At 45.6% G+C, this 20,010-nt stretch overlaps 1 protein-coding gene and 1 pseudogene across 1 annotated transcript; one reads left to right on the top strand and one right to left on the bottom strand.

Annotated features, from left to right (window-relative positions):
* Positions 1-20,010, top strand: part of LOC130262664 (zinc finger protein 665-like) — a 214,411-nt pseudogene that overhangs the window by 101,707 nt on the left and 92,694 nt on the right.
* LOC130263081 (zinc finger protein 239-like) lies at positions 8,868-14,194 on the bottom strand. The gene is made up of 2 exons (XM_056510559.1): positions 13,917-14,194; positions 8,868-10,176 (listed from the first exon to the last, which is right to left on the bottom strand). The coding sequence occupies exon 2, from the start codon at positions 10,114-10,116 to the stop codon at positions 9,493-9,495; it is 624 nt and encodes a 207-aa protein (XP_056366534.1). The 5' UTR covers positions 10,117-10,176; positions 13,917-14,194; the 3' UTR covers positions 8,868-9,492.

Here is a 20,010-nt window from a genome sequence, read left to right as displayed (position 1 = left end):
CCCAGATAAATATGTACCATTTAACTGGCAAATACTCGCAAAATTACGCCAGCTAGCTGTTAAACGTGGGTTAGGATCTCCTGCTGTGACAAATATGCTTAGATATGTGATTGCTAATGAGCTGACACCCTATGATAAAACAGATTGCGGAATTAATCTGTGCTCCAGTACAATATATGATGTTTGAATCAGCCTTGAGAACATATGCAGAGGAACAAGAGCTAAAAAACTCGACACTTGCACAGCATGATCCGTGCTTTGGTGCAAGGATTCCGCAGCTAATGGGAATACGTCCCATGGAAGACCCACAAACCCAGGCATGTTTAAATTCAGCAATATTAAGCCAAGCAAAAGAATTAGGGATGCGAGCCCTAAATAAGGTCACAAACGTGTCTGTGCCAACCCAGAGATATTCAAACATAAGACGAAGCCCCAGTGAACTATATATGCAGTTCATAGAGCGATTGCAGGATGCCATGGAGAAGCAGATAGCCAATGAGGATGCAAGGAATCATGTATTGCTACAACTAGCATGAGATAATGCCAATGAGGACTGCAGAAAAATTATAAATGCACTGCCCAAAGAAATTCCATCCTTGGAGGAAATGATTAATGCATGTGCTAAATTTGGGACTGCATCTCATAACATGGATTTGTTAGCCAATTATTTTGCAGTAGCAGTAAGGCTGAGAGTGCAGTGCTTCAATTGTGAACAGCAACGCAACACAAAGGCAAACTGTCCCAAGAAATCTGCCTCACAGAAGAAGGCTCAAGGACAGGGTAATGTCAATTCACCCTGTAATCGATGTGGAAAACCCAGACACGAGACAAATGTATGCAAATCCAATTATCATATTAATCGTCAACTTATTAAGGATCAGGGAAACCCGAAGCTGTGCATGACTTTTGTAAGGAGGAATGCGTGAAGACAGAAATACTTCCTCAGCCTCTAGCATAAGCCTTTGTGACCAGCTCACAGCAAGGACAAGGGGATCAGCTGGCCTGGATGTTTACACCTCAGCCACAGTAACCATAAACTCATAAAAGGTGCATAGGGTCCCCATTGAGGCCCAAGGGCCCATAGGGAAAGGACTAAGTGCCCTTCTTTTAGGAAGATCTCATGCTACATTACAAGGTATTTTTGTACAACCTGGTGTAATAGATGCGGACTTTACAGGACAAATATATGCTATGGTATCCACTCCTTCTCCACCTGCAACCATCCTTGAAAAAACTAGAATTGCTCAATTTACCCTGTTTAAGTCTTGTGTCCAAGTGCAGATTTAAAGGAATGAGGAGACCAAGGCTTCGGATCGACGGGACAGCCAGAGGTATTTTGGACTCAAAGCGTAGGTGAAGAGAGACCTATTATAAAAGCTACTGTTACTATGCCTAAAGCCAGGACTTCACATATAGGGATCACAGGTTTGGTTGATACAGGTTCTGATATCACTATTATTTCTGCATACAAATGGCCTTTTTCCTAGTCTACTGCACTTTCACAAACTACTATTGCTGGTATTGGAGGGACCACACAAAGCTATCTAAGTGATAATCCAGTGCTAATCAAAAATGATAAAGGACAAAAAGCCACAGTTCGGCCTTACATGATTGCAGAAGGGGAAGGGATGTGTTATCAGCATGGGGAGTCCTGGTGAGGATGGATTTTTGACAGAAGCCATTGTAATAGAGGGTGAACAGCGTTCCACATTTGCTTTGAAATGGCTTAGTGCTCAGCCTGTGTGGGTTCCACAGTGGCCCCTAACAGAAGAGAAATTAGAAGCCCTCAAAACCCTGGTACAAGAACAATTGGTTCAAGAGCACATAGAACCATCTATGAGTCCTTGGAATACTTCAGTATTTGTTATAAACAAGAAATCTGGAAAGTGGAGGTTACTCCATGATCTAAGGAAAATTAATGCTGTTATGGAAGACATGGGTGCTTTGCAACCAGGTGTGCTATCCCCCACAGTGATACCTGCCTCCTGGGACATCCTGATTGTGGACTTGAAATATTGTTTTCACCTTTCTGTTACACCCAGATAGTGCCCCAAAGTTTGCCTTTACAGTGCCTTCCATTAATGATGCTGCACCAGGGCAAGGTTATCAATGGCATGTACTCCCACAGAGCATGCGAAACAGTTCAATGATCTGTCAATGGTATGTGGCTCAAGCACTCTCATCAGTGAGAGAGCAATTTCCAGGGGCATATTGCTACCATTATATGGATGATATTTTGGTAGCAACTCAAATGAAGAACTTACAAAAATTCAGCCAAGTTTATTAAAAGCATTGAAAAGATTTGGGCTGCAAGTAGCTCCTGAAAAGGTGCAGCAGCAAGCACCCTGAAAATACTTGGGACTCAAAATTTTCGATTAGACCATACAGACAACCATTTTCAAATTTTCACCATTCCATTTTCAACTAGAGGTTGAAACTTTAAATGATGCACAGAAACTTTTGGGCTCCGTCAACTGGGTCAGACAGTATTTAGGATTAATTGATTCACAGTTAGCACCCTTATTTAACCTTTTAAAAGGTTAAATACAGAGTTAACTTTGTGTAGAAAGCTGAATCCAGAGGCAAAAGCTGCTCTTGAGACAGAGCAAGCAATAACAAAAAAACAAGCCCACTGGATACGCCCAGAGTATCACTGTGTTTATCATCATTGTTAAGTTTCATCTGACTGGAATTATTGGGCAGTGGAATTCACACTGGCCTCATCCTTTGCATATATTAGAATGGGTATTTTTGCCTCACCAGCCCAAAAACACGGCTCCCACCATCTTTGAATTAATTGCACAGTTAATTATCAAATGTCATCACAAGTGTTTACAATTAAATGCTAGAGACTCCTCAAAAATCATTATTCCTGTGACACGAGATGAGTTTGAATGGTGTTTTACAAATTGCACAGCCTTGAAAAGTTCCTTACAAGATTTCTCAGGACAGATTTCTTATCATTTACTAAGTCATAGACTGCTTAAGCTAAGTGGGGATACTGCGCTCTCTCTTAGACGCCTCTGAGTAGCCACACACCCTTAAAGGGTGTTACAGTGTTTTGGAAGAAGAGGAAAAGCCATTGACACATGGAAAGAGGGAAGTGATTGGCAAACACTAGAGGGATATGAGTGGATCACCTCAAATGGTAGAGCTATGAGCTGCAGCTGTGGCTTTTCAACATTTTCCTCACACTCCTCTAAATGGGTAACTGATTCTTCATATGTAGCCGATATCACTCAAAGATTAGACCAAGCACTGTTGAAGGAAGTTGAAAATGCACAGCTATTTAAGTTGCTTAAAACTCTGTGCCTTGTTATACAAGCCAGAAATTGCCCTTATTACATATTACACATTAGAAGTCACACATATTTACCAGGTTTCATCACAGAAGGCAATACTCAAGTAGATAAGCAAGTGACTCCTGCCTGGAGAGCACCACAGATATGTTAACATAAGCAGGAATTTCACATGATTTCTTCCAACAAGGTGTCCGAGCCTTGCAGCATCAGTTTCAGCTGTCAAACACAAAAGCTTGTAACACCTGCACTGACTGCCAAGGCCACACTACACCATTGCAAATGGGGGTAAACCCTCGTGGACTGCATGCTTTGCAAATCTGGCAAACTGATATAACATACATACCTGAATTTGGCTGTTTAAAGTATGTACATGTCTTAATTTATACGTTTTCATCAGCAATATGGGCTACAGTTCACATAGGAGAAAAGGATCGGGATGCCATTGCACATTGGCGGTCTGCCTTTGCTGCTTTAGGTTTTCCCCATATCATCAAAACCGATAACGGTCCTGCACACATTTCACAAAAAACAAGACATTTCTTACAGCTCTGGCGTATGTCACACTGCACTGGCATTGCAAAAATAGCAACAGGACAAGCCATCGTGGAAAGAGCACATGGCACCTTAAAAATTACACTTGAAAAACAAAAGAGAGGAATGTGTGGTGAGACCCCACAGAGCAGGATGGCAAAAGCTGTTTACACACTAAATCATTTGAAAGTAATAGAAAAATCCAAGAACCAAGTTATCTTAAATCACTTCTTATCATTACAATCATCTGGAGATGAACAGTTACCTAAATCAAAGGTGATGGTGCGAGACCTTGACACCAATAAGTGGGGGGTCCTAGGAATCTAATCACCTGGGGACGGGGGTACGAGTGTGTAACCACGGACACAGGTACGCATTGGGTGCCTGCCAGAATGTGTTCGACCTGCATGAAACCACAAACAGCGTCCTCCTGAGAGCTCCTCGATGGATGTGGGGGAGCAAGAAGCAGAACAACAGCATCCTCCTAAAAGCTCCTCAACAGATGTGGTGGAGCAAGATGCAGAACATTAATTGGAACAATTTACTCACCTACCTAACAGAATTACAGGACACTGAAATAACAGAGTTGTTTGTTTACAAAATACTTTCCTGTTTACAAATTATCTGTTTTGCTAAGTTGGAATTTTGCACAGTTCTAAAACTAAATGTTCTATTAAGTTATAATTCCAAAAGGAGAGGTTAAAAGTTTTATGAGTTTTAGAGTTAAGTTATAATTCTATTTTCAAGCAGTTAAATTGTGACATGTAAAACCAGAGGGTAGTAAATTTACTCAGCTACTCCTGAACATAAGCACTGCAGCTTCAGATACATGGAACTCATCACCATCTAAGAAAGCCAAATTTATAAAGCTAGGTAAAAGCCTCATTCAAATTGAACTTATGCTGTGTATGGCATCTTGCATGCAAAAGGGCAGTTGCAGGTAAGATAACAGAGAACAAGCTGCATATTTGCATTTCGGAATTTTTTCAAATTAATAAAAAAGAAACGGGGAATTGTCACAGTACAAGCTGGCTTGTTGTTGGGCAATTGATTTGGCCATACATGAGAGTAGCAGCCTGGTGTGATAGACAGGCCTCTAGGGAACAATGACACGACAGATTAGGAAACAGACAGGGATTTTACCCAATGAGTTCCAGCCTAAGCTGCAGAAGCTATTGGTCAGAGAGCTGAGTAGCCTAAACTTTTAACCAATCATAAGTGCTTGCCCAGGAACATTAAGATTGGTATTAAAGGTAAAGTTGAGAACAATAAAATGCTTTTTGTTGCATGGATCACAGAGTGCTGTGTCTCTGTCTCAGACTTGGCACCAGCTGATGCTACATTACGCTGCTTGAACTTCAGCTAGATTTTAGGGCTTTTTACTCTCTTAAGGCACTTATAGTATATTCTTACTGAAAACTAAAACTTCTACTTCATATCTATGTGTAATGGTGAGAGACTCCAAGTTAGAAATACAATTTAATAGGAAAAAAGAGAAAAATAAAATACATGCAATAGGACAAAAACAAAACCATTGACAGAGTCAGAATACAACCTGACACCCTGCTAGTTAGTGTGGTGGTAGTGAAGCGCGGAAAATAGACTTCACAACCCGTAAAGTTGTGGAGTAGGTACGTATTTTATTCAGCGCTGGACGCAGGGGGAGAGCATCCTCCCAAATCCTGCGTACCTTACATGTTTCTAACCTTCTATTTATCTAGGAAGTACATGCATATTCTAAATCGCCTATACATATTGATTATCTGCCCCGCCTGTTTCCCCGCTTCGTATGGAAATTAGCTGCATATTCATTGCGGCTGCGTAGTTTATTGAGTCGGTGGTCTTCAAATGAGTCTGTGGGCAGAAAACAATGAAGTAAAAGTCTTCCTCACTCGTTGAACTTTTCACCTTGTCTTTCCACGCATGCGCTTGTAGTCTCTTGGTTGCAGACTTTGTACTTTTATGGAGAGGTACACTTTCCTATACTTCAGGGGTCTCTTATCGTGCATTCCTTTCTTTATTTAAGCACACAGTGACTGATACTATATGTTGTACATCGTGCATTCCTTTCCTTATAAGCACACAGTGACTGATACTATGTTATATTCTTCATTCTATTTTAATCCTTAAATCCCCTGTTTCAGTAGCAATCCAGATGAAGTGGTCTTGTTGAAGTAGTGATCCTGTAGAAAGATCTGGTAGCTCTTGTCCTCTAGAAACCAGTGGGTAAGGACTGCCTTAGTGTTCCAAATTTAATTTTTTATCTAGGTAGGAATTGTTTGGCTCCTCCCCCTGGGTGGAGCATCTCACAATGAGATGATGTCATTTTATCAGTCATGCAGCAGGAATCAATGGCCCATTAATAAAGGTATCTTCCTGGAGGAAGGATGGGTCATGGGAAAGATAAAGAACATTACCCCATCTGGTTTTTAACAGACAGCCCATTAGCAGAGGATCTCTCTCACAGAGATAAGAATCACTGCCTCACTTGGTTTCAGTGGATCCTAATAGAATACATACTTTTGGGCATATCTTTACATTGTAATCTAAGACACTATGTGACATAACAATATTCCTACTTACTTGAAACTAAAACTTACACTTCTGATTTACATCTGTGTGGCTTAATATATTTTAATTTCTCTAAAGCCTTTAATTCAATCCCTGCATTCTCTCTCTGAGAGACACAGAGAGGCTTCTATTTTACACAATCCAACAGGCTCTGACATTGGAGTGGGGCCCCACAGGGAAGAACATGGAGATCTCATATTAGGGAAGATCCTGATGCTTTCCGCCAATTTCAGGGCTTCTAGACAGCTTGTGACGGACTCACTTCCATGGGTTCTGATGCCACCCGCCATGCTTCGAACTGGTCCGGACTGGTGCTCCCAGTGCCCCATGGGGTGGGGCAGCAGGGACCCCCCACATGGCACAGCACGGCTGCTTTGGGGCTGGCGGCACCAACCAGCGCTGGGGATGGGGCGGGTCAAGGGAGCTGGGCCGTACTGGTGGTCTGGTGGTGCTGGGAGCTCACCTGTCTGACGACAAGCGGGACTTGGGTGAACATGTGTGCTTGTCCCAGGGAACAACACCTTGTCCCAGGTGCCACTCCACCCCCAAATGGCTGCTCCCAGTATTCCCAACAGGGCTTCCCACTTCATCCCAGTCTCATTTATTCGGGGCCAGTGGGGAAGGAGTTGGAGAGACCTCGTGGGGGAGCCATGATTGGGGGGGGCCAGATTTGGCCCCGGCATGGATTGGGAATGCAGACCCACAGGAAAGGTCATGCCCCCCATTCTCACCCCATTCTGGGGGGCCTTGAGAGGAACCTGAACCCCAACACGGCACCACGCCAACCCCAAAGGTGCTGGGACCCCCCAAAGTCTCCAGGGGAATTTGGGGAGGGGTGCATGGGGGGCGCCCAGGCCAGGCCAAGAGCCCAGCATGGCCCCAGCCTGACCTGCCCGGGCTCCTCCCAAGGGATGTGATGGTGTTGGGAAAATGGCGGGGGGGCCAAGGGTGGGCACTGGGAACTAGGGGTAGCAGGAGAAGGGATGGAGGAGGAGGAGTAGGGAAAAGGAAGGAGCAGAAGAAGGGCCAGAAAGAATAGGAAGTGGAGGCAGGACTAGAAATGAGGAGAAGTGGGACCCCTACCAATGCCATTTGAAGGTCCTATCACCCTCCTCCACTCTTTGGGAGGTCCCAGCTCCTCTTTTTCCCTGCTCTTCCACCACTTCCCCACTGCCCCCCAACCCAGCACCTCTGTCCCACATGCTTGGTTTTGGGGGTTCCAGGCCCCTCCACCTTACTCTGGAGGTCCCATACTCCCTATCTCATAATACCCTGTACCACCACTTTACCACATTTTCCTGGGAGGAATGCCTGAGATTTGGGATTTTTAGGATGTAGATTTGGAGGGGCACAGCTCTGGGTTTCCTCTCCCTGTTGTGGCCTCTCAGCTGCCCCTGACACCCTGGGGGTGCTGGGATTTCCCTCCTGGGGACAAGGACCTTCATTCCCTTCCAGGAGCCCAATGCCTGTCTGGGGCTCCAGGGCAGGGGGTCCTTGAGCAGCTGCCCCAGAACCTCTGCCACGGTCTCCCAGTGCAGCTGGAGCCGCTTGGCCTGGGGTTCCCAAAGCCCTCAGCAAGCCCCAAGTGCCTCCCAGGAACCCTCATCTCCCTTAAACCCAGCATCCCCCACAGCACCTGCAAGATCCCAACATGATACCGGCCATGGCCACATCCCCACATGTCACTGGCCATGTCCCACCATGTTCTCACTCATGGCAGTGTCCCCACCATGTTTCCATCACTGTCATTTTCCCCCTCATCTCCATCCATGCCCATGTCCCCTCATGTCCCCACAAACGGCCACGTCCCCCTCCATGTCCATGTGATCCCATGTCACTCTCCATGTCTGTGTCTCACCATGTCTCTGTCTGCACGTCCTCACCCATATCTTAGTTCAGAGTCTTCATTTTTAGTGTTGGATGTTATAATGGGATGAAGAGAAATCAAAAACAAATCAATCCACGTATTGGGAGGGAGGGAAGAACCTTTTCTGGAGGTGTTTCCAGCCCACTGTCTCCAAAATCTTGGTCTTTTCTCCAATCCATCACCATTTTGTTGCGAAAGACACACTTTAGTAACAGAAAATCAAAATCCTGGAATCACTGAGGTTGGAAAAGACCTCCTCGACGATTCAGTATTCCTGGATGCCATCAGAAAATAGAAGCACAGAAAATTTTCTGGGGTTGAAAGTCAAAAGATCTGTTCTCCCCAAGGAATTCGCATTGTCAGTTTGCCTCCCAATGGATGTTCCTGCCCCTGCATTCTTCCATGTGCCCACAGGGGGACAGGATGATGCAGAGCCCCCCCAGCCAGGTGTCTTCCCAACACAGATCACCAGGACTACAGATCACCAGTGCTCTGCCCGACGGGGGTGACACGATCCGCTCAACCCGAGCGGGAGTCGTGATGGTTCATTCGACCCCAGGGTGCAAAAGACAAAAGCAAGAGACACAAGTCTATTTAGCAGAAAGCAGTAATGCAGTTTATTGCGTGCTAACAATCAGGTTTTGTGTGCGTGAGAGAGAGAGAGAGAGGAAAGAAGTAAAAAGGGGAGAGACAGGGAATAAGGATGGGATATAGCTACCAACAGACGGGACGCATCCTCGTGGCCGTCCGACAAGACGAGACAAGGCGCGTCTTCAATCCGTTAGGGAGAAAGAGATCTTGAAGTCTTTTCTAAGAAAGTCACTTTTTATAGTCCTTTTCCAAAGCGAGTGGCTTCTGGCCAAAAGGTGGGGAGATTTATGGACTATTGTATGTGGAGATCGTAGGTCCATGACACAGGTGCGGGGACAGGGTGCAATAACCAGTACCCTGCAGTGTTCCATGACAAGCACCAGGCACAGCTACAAACAGTCCTTGGCCCGCAAGCATCCACCTTGGCCAGGCTGGAGCTCCAGTTCAGGGCAAGTGGTGCAATCTCAGGTTTCAGTCTCTGATGATGGTCCTGAGGCAGATCAGAGAAAACTTTCGACCGACTCTTACAGGGGTCACTGGGGATCATCCAACACCGATCCTCCCATGGGGGATGGAGATGGAGCAGAGCACGAAGCTCTTCCCACACTCGGGGCACTCACAGGGCTTCCCTTAGCAGTGGCTCCGTTGGTGTTGGGTCAAGTTAGAGCTCTGTGAGAAGCTCTTCCCACACTCAGGACATTCGTAGGGCCTCTCCCCATTGTGGATGCGCAGGTGTCTGATGAGATGGGAGTTGCGCTTGAAGCCCTTCCTGCAGTCGGGGCAGCGGAATGGCCTCTCATCCGTGTGAATCCGCTCATGTACAAGGAGATGGGAGCTGGTCTGAAACGTCTTCCCACACACAGGACACTCGTAGGGCCTCTCCCCGGTGTGGATGCGCTGGTGTCTACTAAGGTGAGAGCTCCACCCAAAGCTCTTCCCACATTTGAAGCAAGTGTAGGGCCGTTCCCCTGTGTGGATCACCTGGTGCTGCATGAGGTTGGAGAGGGTGCTGAAGCTTTTTCCACATTTCCCACACGTGTAGGGCTTCTCCCCAGTGTGGCTCCTCTGGTGTCGGATCAGGTCAGAGCTGCAGCTGAAACCCTTCCCACATTTGAAGCACTTGTGGGGCTTCTCCCCTCCATGATGCTTCTGCAGCAGCTCTGAGCTCTGCCTGGATCTCCAGCCACCTTGCCGGCACAGGGAGGGTCTTTCCTCTTCGCAGCTCCTTGGCATGGGTTTGCAGCCCCTTCTCATGAGGGATCTCTGGGGCTTTTCCTCCTCTTGAGTTCGCCCACGCCTTTGGAAAGAAAAATCCTGGTTTGGGAAAAAAACAAAACAAGATGACCTTTGGCTAGGGGTTCCTCCTCGCCCAATTGCAACTCAGAAAGTCACTGCGCATCTTGTGTCTGTAAGAACCTCCAAAGCATCAAGATTCAGCCCAAAAAACTTCCAAACATCATGACACAGATCAAAAACCCCCAAACATACATATTTAGCCAAAACCCCCTCCAAAATATAAAGATTCAGCCCCTGCAAAAAACCAAAGCCCCAGTATTTAGCCCACTAAAGCTCAGAAACATCAAGACCCACCCCTGTGAGAATCATGGATCCCTCTCTCCAGTCACCTGCTGCATATGGGGGGGGGGGGGGGGAGAGCAACGCTCTGGGGCTGCAAATACAGCGAGGGGTGGAACCTTGTGCTATTTCCATTTCTGTGTTGCTCTTCCTCCTCCTGTGTCTCTAGTCTTCCCTACACTCCTCTTCCTACTACTATTCCTCCTCCTTCTGCACAATCCCACCTCTTCCTCCCATGTGCATCATTTGACCATTTTGTTCTTCAACCCTGCTTCTCCTTCTCTTCTCGTGCTGCCCCAGGCCCAGCACCGACTGCCAGCTCCCTTTTCTCACCAAACTCACAGCATCCCAGCGCAGGGGCAGGGATGGAGCTGGGGCAGCGCTGGGATCTTGTCCGCTCCCACCTGCACTCAGTCCCCAATGCAGCCACTCCCCCCCACGACTGCATTCAAGTGACAGAGCTCCAGACCCAGCCTAGGAGAGACTGATGAGACATTCCCTGGCCTCAGGGATAAAATGCATTTCTGAATATGTCTTCAAGGACAGGAGAAGGGAAAAGAGTTACAAGACACGCTCTGATTAAGGAAAGGGAATTAGACCAAGCACAGGTTAACGCCCGCATGGTCAGCTCAACCAGTGGAGCTGTGTGTGCTTGGAAGAGCCTGGCACTGAAATGCCCTGAGCAGGAAGGCTCAAATATCTTCTGCTGACAGCATGGCAGGTAGCAAAAACAATTATGACTTCTTCAGCTGGATCGCTTCTTAAGCTATTTAGAAAAGAAATAATTCAGAGATAAGAGACTGTGGAAACAACAGACTCAGATGGGGAACTCATTTTACAGGAAAGATCCTTCAGGGGATTATGGCTGCTTTAGGAATACAATGGGACCTCCACAAGCACTGGCACCCTCAGAGCTCAGGTCAGGTAGAAAGAATGAATGGGGAAATAAAGAAACTCCTTTGCCAGCTGGTGATAGAAACCAAAATGCCACGGGTATTGCTTTTGCCATTGGCTTTGGCAAGAAGAAGAGCCAGACCCAGGCCAGATATTCAGTTTTCTCCCTTGGAATTGCTTAGTCTGGTAATTCTCCAGCTAGTGGGAAGTGGAGATAAGGAATGTATATTTCATACAGTCTGTGGCCACAATCCTGTCTCCTGTGAAATCTCTCCCACAGGAAGCTGGGCTGGCACAGAGCCTGCCTTGACACTTTGCTGTTCCAAACATTCAACCAGGACATCGGGTCCTGCCTAAGGAGTGCAGAAGCACCACTGGTGACCAAGTGCCGTGGCCCATTCCAAGTGTCCCTGAGCACAGAAACAGCCCCAGCACAGCTCAGCACGGGGGGACCCCTCACCCTGGGCTCAGGGGCTCTCAAGCCCCACAGATTTGCACTTCCTGGCTGCAGCACCAGCATGGGAGGCCCCACTGAGCCTGCACTGAAGGCAATGCAGCAGCAGCCAGGGCTCCACAGTGGGGGAAGCCCCTGGGCCTGCCCACACATCCTCTGCTCAAATCCTCTGCCTGGGCACTCTCCTTTGGCATCTCCAGCCACTGGGGCCTATCCTTGCTGCCACTGCTGGAGTTTTGCTGCACTCCCACAGCTGCTGAGGAACACAACGGCACAATTCCACTCTGCCTCTCAATTACACTCACACACTTCTGCCTGGCATTCGATTCTTGGAAAATATACCAAGTTCATTTTTTTTAAAATCTCATTTTTTACCCAGGCTTGGTTTGCTTTTGCACTGGGGAAAGGAATTTTAAAGGATTTTTAAAGGGCTCTTACTTAACAGAGAGGAGTTTAACATCTCAACAGACTGGGAAGAGTCCAAAAGATGCCCACAAAGATAACGACCATCAACATAACATCAACGACCATCAGCAAACATTAAGGAACAACCACCCCAGACACTGCCCCTGGCAATGCTCGAGACATCTGATTTGGAAAAGGATGAGAAGGAAATCCAGGAGTGGGACCTAATTAACATCAGAGGAGGAGAAATCCGGGTGCAATAGGAAACCAAATAGTGAGAATTACACAGCTTGGAAGCAATAAACATTAAACCAATGGACTTGAGTGGATTCAGACTCTATAAAGATTAGGAAAAATCTAGTAAAGCTCACGTGTCATGAAATTATTTTCTCTGCACACCTGAGCTATGCATGGGTGAAATTCTGTCTGTCACATATCCTGGCCCGAATCAAATAACACCTTGACTCTCTAACACTAAAGATATCAAGTTAAAAGCAGACTGGAGGGGCGGGGAACATGTGAGTCACCCAATGCTCCAGAAGGGAAGCATCGGCTCCAGGCAGCCAGAAGAGGAGTTTTAGAAATGGAAATTAACACTGCTGGGGCAAAGTAGCCAATTCTCATCTGAATTACAGGATTAGATAACAAGCTGTACTCATAATAACTAACTAGACAAAACCAGCTCCTGACCTTCCTGCCAATCTAATCACGCCAAGGAAGAAAGCAGCATTTCTGGAAGATTAAATGACTCAAACTGCTATTGGCAAATAGATGGTAACAGAAAGTGGTGAAACGGATAACAACGGAAATAAAAGATTTGCTCATATTCCAGTCGAAAAGTAGAAAGGATGGGAATGGGACACGTTTTCGGGGTTCCTAGCAGACCACGACTTAAACGAATGCTGTTCGTCCTCTGATGTGCTGCAGCAACTCTCATCTTTTTCCTATACACGACACTTTGCTGAGTGCAGCTCATTCAGCAAGTGAGCAAGGGGATGCAGGTGGCAGCCAGGCCTCCTGATCCAGAAACGGCTATAAAAGGACAAGGAGTGAGGGCACTGAGAATAATCCCAAAATCAAAGAGAAACAAGGAAAAGAGATTGAGCCAATGGAAGTTAAAGTTAGTAAAGATAATTAGTGAGAAAATTCGAAGAAGGTTTGAATGGAATAAGATTAACCTGCTTGGAGATAGGACGAGGGATTTCTATAAAAGGAAGTAACAGGAGAAACCATCCGTTTCAGTAAATGTTACTTATTGACACTGACTGCTGCTCAGGCAACATCCTGCTCAGTTCCTGAACTTCAAGAAGAAATACTAAACAGAGCCGTGAATATCGGACATGATACTAAAGGTGGAGTGCATATTAAGGAGGACATGCAGCAGGTGGATCGGGAAGTCTGAACCTTCCAAGTACCTTTCCTTTTTTTCGGGAAATGGAGAGGGAGATAGAGCCGGGAAAATGAGGATAAAAAGGAGGCTGCTTCCAAGAGACCACATGACAAATGCCCATAGCCTCTTCCTTTGTTCATCAATAAAGTCACTTTTACAGGACATCTCTGTCTCCTTTATCCATTCAAAACTCTGGCGACGTGAATTTTCCCGCACAGCCCCGGGGCCTCTCTCAAACATCCCTTGCCCGACTCCCGCTCCTGCCGGGGCTTCAGGTGGGTCCCGGCTCCATCCCGGACTCAGTCCCAGCTTCCACCGCCCTCAGCTCCTGCTCACCCCGAGCTGCCGCCGGTTCAGGGCAGCAGCGGTTGCTTGTCCTGATGCCCGGGCCGGGTCCAGCGCGCTAGCCGCTCCTCACGCGAGGGTTGCGAGAAATGGCGGAGCTCGAAGAAAGGGAGAAGAGACGTTGCAAAATGTGCAGAGCCCTCACTGCCATTCGCTGAGTTCGCCGTCACTTCTCGATCTCGCGCGCTGATTGGGGAAAATCAGAAGAAGCCCGGCCCCGGGGCCAAAGGCGCCAGGGCGCCATTGTGGGAGCGTCTGTGCGGGCTCGCTGTGTTTCTTTCATCGACAAAGACTCACTTGGGCTTGTTGTGGGTTTGTTGCTCCCATGGAACCCAAAGCGTACCTGAAAGTCCTCACCTGTTTGGCCAGTCACCCGATGCCTTGGAAAAGACTATAAAAGATACCCTCAAACTAAAGACCCCCGAGATCTCCCCGGACGGCAGCGGACATCTATTGGCTGGTTCCACGAGGATTGTCTGCCCATCTTTGTAGCTATAATCCCAACCCCTTTTCTCTCTCTCTGTCTCTCTCTCTGTCTCTCTCTCTCTCTCTCTCTCTCTCTCCATCCCTCTATCACATTTTGTTGGCACTAAATAAAAGTGCATCATTTGCAAAATAAACTGGTTTTGTCCCCTGCTGTGTCTTTTGTGCTTTGCCATTCCTAAAAGAACCTATCAGGACTCCGCATGTGGTGTGGACCCTGACATTAAATTGGCGTCATGGACAGGATTCCCTGATACTGGAGGAGTTGAGGGTTTTCTGTGCACTTTGTGTCAGGGGAAGACCTGTGCCATCTCAACCGCAGTCAGCCTGTCAGTACACTGAACAGTGTTGGAAAGCAAGGGAGGTGGTATTGGGTTCTTCCTGCAATCTGCACACAAACCCAGGTGGAAAATCAACTCCATTTCAGTTATTGGAGAATTTTTTGTAAAGGATCTCAACTGTGCAAAAGATGGGACTTGTGTTTTTGTAGTGTATGTGCTGTTGATCTGCTTGTTTTAGTTGAGGAGAGAACCTCCCAGGCAGTTTTTGATCCCCTAACCCAGGCAGGGAAGAAAGGGGATTGTCCTCAGTGAAAGGCTGGGTGTTTGTTGTTTTGTTGTTGACTACCTGGGATCGCGAAGAGACAGGCTGGTTTGTAACTAAGGTAGTACCTCCCAAGTAGTGTGGTCTCTTCACCCGCTCCAGGGACGAGAAGGGTAACCCAGTTTTAGCTGTGCTTTTTGTGTAATTTTAAGTGTGCCTCCCTGAGAGTGGTTTTAGTCCCTTCGTAAAAATGTCTGAAGAAGATAATAATGCTTTATACTTTGCTAGCTAAGTATAATGCCAGACCCTCCCAAGGGAGAGAATATTGGGCATACAGTAACTGGTTTCATTTAGAAAATGTGATTGATAGGATACATTCTTTGCAACATGAAACAAAATTCAAACTGGGCAGAAATAAGATCATTCTCTGCTCAGTTTTGGGGGCCTGTCTCACAGCGGCTATAGAAACTGGCATTATGCGAAGAAGTGAAGAAAGCAATTATTGACTCCCTACAAAATTTAGTGGAAATTTTGCAAAAACAATTAGATGAAGAAAGGAATGACACTCATGCTTTGAGAGATGAGATAAATTCTTTAAGAGAGGAGACTCTTTCTTTAAGAGCTGCCCTAAGACAAGAACACACCAACACTTTAAAACACACTGATTTGCCAAAAGAAACAGAAGAGAAAGAAACTGATCAAATATATCCTCAAAAAGAACTAACTCTGATGAAAAATAGTGGGGAATATTGCTGCCCTAGCTTGAGACCTTTGGTTAAAACAGAATACAGTTTTATCAATGATGAGAATTTTGACCCACAAATAACTACTGTACACTGCTACTAAATTATCAGAAGAAGTAGCTAGTGGGTACTGGGGACATGGGAATTTCTTAACAACAGAAGTCAAACGTAACTTATGGTCCCCAACTCAGTGTGCAGTTTATTGGGCAGCAGAGGTGCTTAACCCTTTGCAAAGGGGAGACCTTGTAGCTTTAGTTGGTACCCCAGACCAACTCCTAGAAAACATTCAAAAAGCTGCTTGCTTGCAAATTATACATGAAATAAAACTCACTGCTGGCTATAAATCACCTATGCAATTACCTGTAAATATAAAACAATACCCTCTTCCTTCTGGTGTCAAAGAAGGGCTCAAACTGGTTATACAGGACTTGCAAAACTCCCCTGTATGGCCAATCCAAAAACCCAAACCTGACAATGGGGCTGTTTATCAATATATTGGTGATACCCTTGTGGAAAGAAATGAAATAGAAGTAGTGGGGGATACCCAACAAAAAATAATCTCCCATTTGGAAAGCCCTAACTTGCAAATTGCCTCAGAGAAAATGCAAACACCTTCTCAGGAAGTGAAGTTTTTGAAGATAGCCACTATTGGGACTGCCCCCCTGACGAGGTGGCCCAGAAATTCTCAGTAACAGAAAGAACTGTAAAAAAATCTGGCAATAACAGAAACTGAGAGCTTGGGTAGCAGCTATGACAAACCTGTCTTGGTAATTAAAATAGCCTCTGCTCTCTCCCCCAAACAATCTTTGTTCACTAATTCTTTGTTCACTAATGTTTCTGCTGAACAAGTTATTGCTGGGGAACGGGGTGGCTCTTGGGTTGGGTTGCTGATGGTTATTTGGAATGTTTTCCAGCTTGAAGCGCGGAGTGCCTCCTTTGTCTGCAACTACACTGACTCTTATCCTGTGTTTAAAGGAGGTACAGAGTGGCTTCCTTTTGGCAGCAAAAAGATTGGGAAGTTAACAGAATTCCAGTCTGCATTACGTGATGAATAGTTCCATCATTTTAACCTCCTGCCACTTTGTGGCAGATTCTGTTGTGTTTACTTTTCACAGGATAATACCATGGAAGATAAAGATTAATTGCTGAATCCCTCATCGAACCTGTATATTTTGTGAAGATTCAAAATCAAATTGAACTGTTGTACAATTTTCCTATGAAACTATGTGTGGTAAAAACAATATAAAATACTGAGGGGAACTTGATGTTAATGTTTTAACACCTACTACCCAACCACCGGTTATACTGAGCCTGAAAATCTTTAAAATTGGATCTTAGGTAATTTGGAAAACTGGCCAACAACAAATATTGTTTAAATCGGCATGGTCTTTTAAACAAGTCAAATTGCCAATGCAAGACCAGGAGGATCCTCTCAAGAAACAAACAAGAGACATAACCGGTGTTGTGGGAACAAGATTGGGAATTTTGAATAGTATTGATTTAGAAGTATTAATGAATAAATTGGCTAACATTTCTTTAGCTCTCTGCTGTATCCAGGCTCGATTGTGAATGCAGTCAGTTGCTGCCTCAATTATACGAGAAGTGAATTTCCTACTGAAATTCAGAGAATAATTTGGAATAATGTTCATGATTTTGAAAAAGAATTCCAATCCTGGTGAAACTACTACCCTAGCATAAGCACAGCCAGAGCCTTTGCACTGACCATATGTAATGCTTCAGTACATTCAATATTCCCTCTCATTGCATTAAGGCTGAATCATGACGGAGCTATTCTCTATCCTTTGGAGCATAGAGAATGGTCCTGTCAAATTGGTGAAAAGTAACAAACTATTAATTTGGAAACTTACATTGTCTGGAAACAAGAAGGGTTTATCTGTAAAAGTAATGCAATCAGAGCTCAAGATATTTGCTTAGACATAGATCAAAATGTCTGTAACTTTGAAAGTTATCCAAAGGAGATTCCTGAAATGCTACTGGGGTGTATGAGCAATGGGTGTGCATGCTTAAGAACTGCTTGTGATTTAGTGTTTCTAGAAAATGTAGCAGTGGATTTTAAAAAATCATTCAAATTTTTGTGTTTGTATGGTTGGTATTATTCGTTTTAGTAATGTTAAGATTTTTGTTTGAAAATGGTTTTAGAAAAACAATTGCTTTAATCAATTTTGTTAAACATGTTATAATCAATATTGATTTACTTTAATTTTCATTGTTTAAAGTTATTTTATTGATTGATTTGCTTTAATATTGTTTGAATAATTGTTTGAAAGTTATTGATTTAATTTTGATTGTTCGAAAGCTTTGTGATTTGTTTGAAAAATTGTTTTTCAATCAATTTGTTGTGATTATTTTGCTTTATTATCTTTGTGTCTATTTCTTTCCTTTTCCTTTCCTCTTCCCCTCTTATCCCTAATTTTCTGTCCCTGTTTTCCAGGATATGCTACCAGTGACGGGTCCTGAAGATGCTACAACGTCACAACATCACACTGATAGAGTTCCTCAGCGATTCTCGTTGGTCACAGGGTGGTGTAAGAGTCCATCTAAAAGCCTCTCGTTTGTTCTGCCCAACAACCCTCGATTGAGGCCTAAAGAACTGCAGTTTAAAGGCACTGGCCAGGGAAGAGAAGAATGCCAAGAGAATGTTCTCAGGTGGTGCCCATCCCAACCAGGGCCGGTCTGCACCCTCAGGTGTGAGAACAATGAGCTGGTCACGGTGTGCTGCTCCTGCACAGACTACTTGCTGCAGAACTGGTCACAAGAACTGTTGGTGTGCCTGAAGCTTGCCATGATGCACTGCTCCTACGCAGGCTGTGGGCCTGGAGCTTGCCATGATGCACTGCTCCCACGCAGACCACTTGTGCAGCGTCCTGTTTCCACCTGCTTCTTGGAGCAACAATCTCCACATACAATAGTCCATAAATCTTCCCCCCTTTTGGCCAGTCGCCCTACGCCTTGGAAAAGACTATAAAACATACCTTCAAACTGAAGACCCCTGAGATCTCCCCGGACGGCAATGGACATCTATTGTCTGGTTCCACGAGGATCGTCTGACAATCTTGGTAGCTATAATCCCAACCCCTTTTCTCTCTCTCTGTCTCTCTCTCTCTCTCTCTCTCTCTCTGTCCCTCTATCACATTTTGTTGGCACTAAATAAAAGTGCATCATTTGCAAAATAAACTGGTTTTGTCCCCTGCTGTGTCTTTTGCGCTTTGAGATTCCTAAAAGAACCTGTCAGGACTCCGCATGTGGTGTGGACCCTGACACCTGGGAAATACTGTCCATGGTTAAATCCACCCCTCGGTCTTGTGCCCCCTTATAGGTGGCATCTCTGCCCTGATGACCTGAGGCATCGTGGGCCCATCAAGCTAGGAACAACTCTCCCTTGTACTCCCAGTCAAGGTCTATCTTCGACACCCCTATCTTTGCAGCTTGATCTACCTGCTGATTATTTTGCTGCTCTTCATTGGCTCTACTTCTGGGGACATGGGTGTCTACATGCCGAACTTTCACAGGTAATTTCTCTAGCCGAGTAGCGATGTCTTTCCATTCTTCAGCAGGCCAAATTGGTTTCCTCTGCACTGCCAGTTCGCCTCTTTCCATCTCTTTAACCATCCTGATGCCTTAAGATCCAAGTTTTCTGTTCTGCTTGGGTATGCTTTCTGTTGTGCTTTAGGGTGATAAAGGCGAAACAGTCCGATACCAGCTATGGACTCAAGGACAGTTTCTTCAGACTCCAGGCCCAAAGCATAAACAACGCGAGAAGAGGAGGGCAGGCCAGCCAGGAGAAGAGGAGGAGGACACCTTACAATTTGAGACTATTAATTGGATGGTTGACTCCTTTATGTAAATGGACTGAAGTCTATAAAAATGTGAAATCATGTGACCAAGCCCTCTTTTGCATCCACCTTGGAGCCACTCGGGCAGGGCAGGAGCCATGCTGTGGCACTGTTGCTGCCAGGGTGTGGCCTTTGAAGGCCTTTCTATAAATACCCATTTATTTCCCCTAACTCTGTGTGATCTCTGTTCCAGCTCCTAAAGGCAACACCAGGGGTGGAAATACAGCCCCACCATCTGCCATGGACTGATCCAGGCTGAACTAGAAAAGGGTAAAGCTCCAAAACTTCTACAGTATACCAAAAACATCATTGTGTGGAGGAACACAGCAAACAAAGTATTTGAGAAAGGAGAGAGGATCATCCAGATTCTGCTGGAAGTCGGCTTCACCATCAAGAAGAGCAAAGTCAAGGGACCTGCCCAGGAGATCCAGTTCCTAGGAGTAAAGTGGCATCAGATTCCCA

Source organism: Oenanthe melanoleuca, chromosome 25 (assembly GCF_029582105.1).
Source record: "Oenanthe melanoleuca isolate GR-GAL-2019-014 chromosome 25, OMel1.0, whole genome shotgun sequence".
Classification (NCBI taxonomy): Eukaryota; Metazoa; Chordata; class Aves; order Passeriformes; family Muscicapidae; genus Oenanthe; species Oenanthe melanoleuca.
Note: the sequence above shows the minus strand (reverse complement) of the source record. Positions and strands in the feature narration are given on the sequence as shown.

Bases quoted from the DNA above. Each gene is read 5' to 3' on its own strand.
- LOC130263081 (XM_056510559.1), bottom strand. From the start codon at position 10,116: ATGAGAAGGGGCTGCAAACCCATGCCAAGGAGCTGCGAAGAGGAAAGA.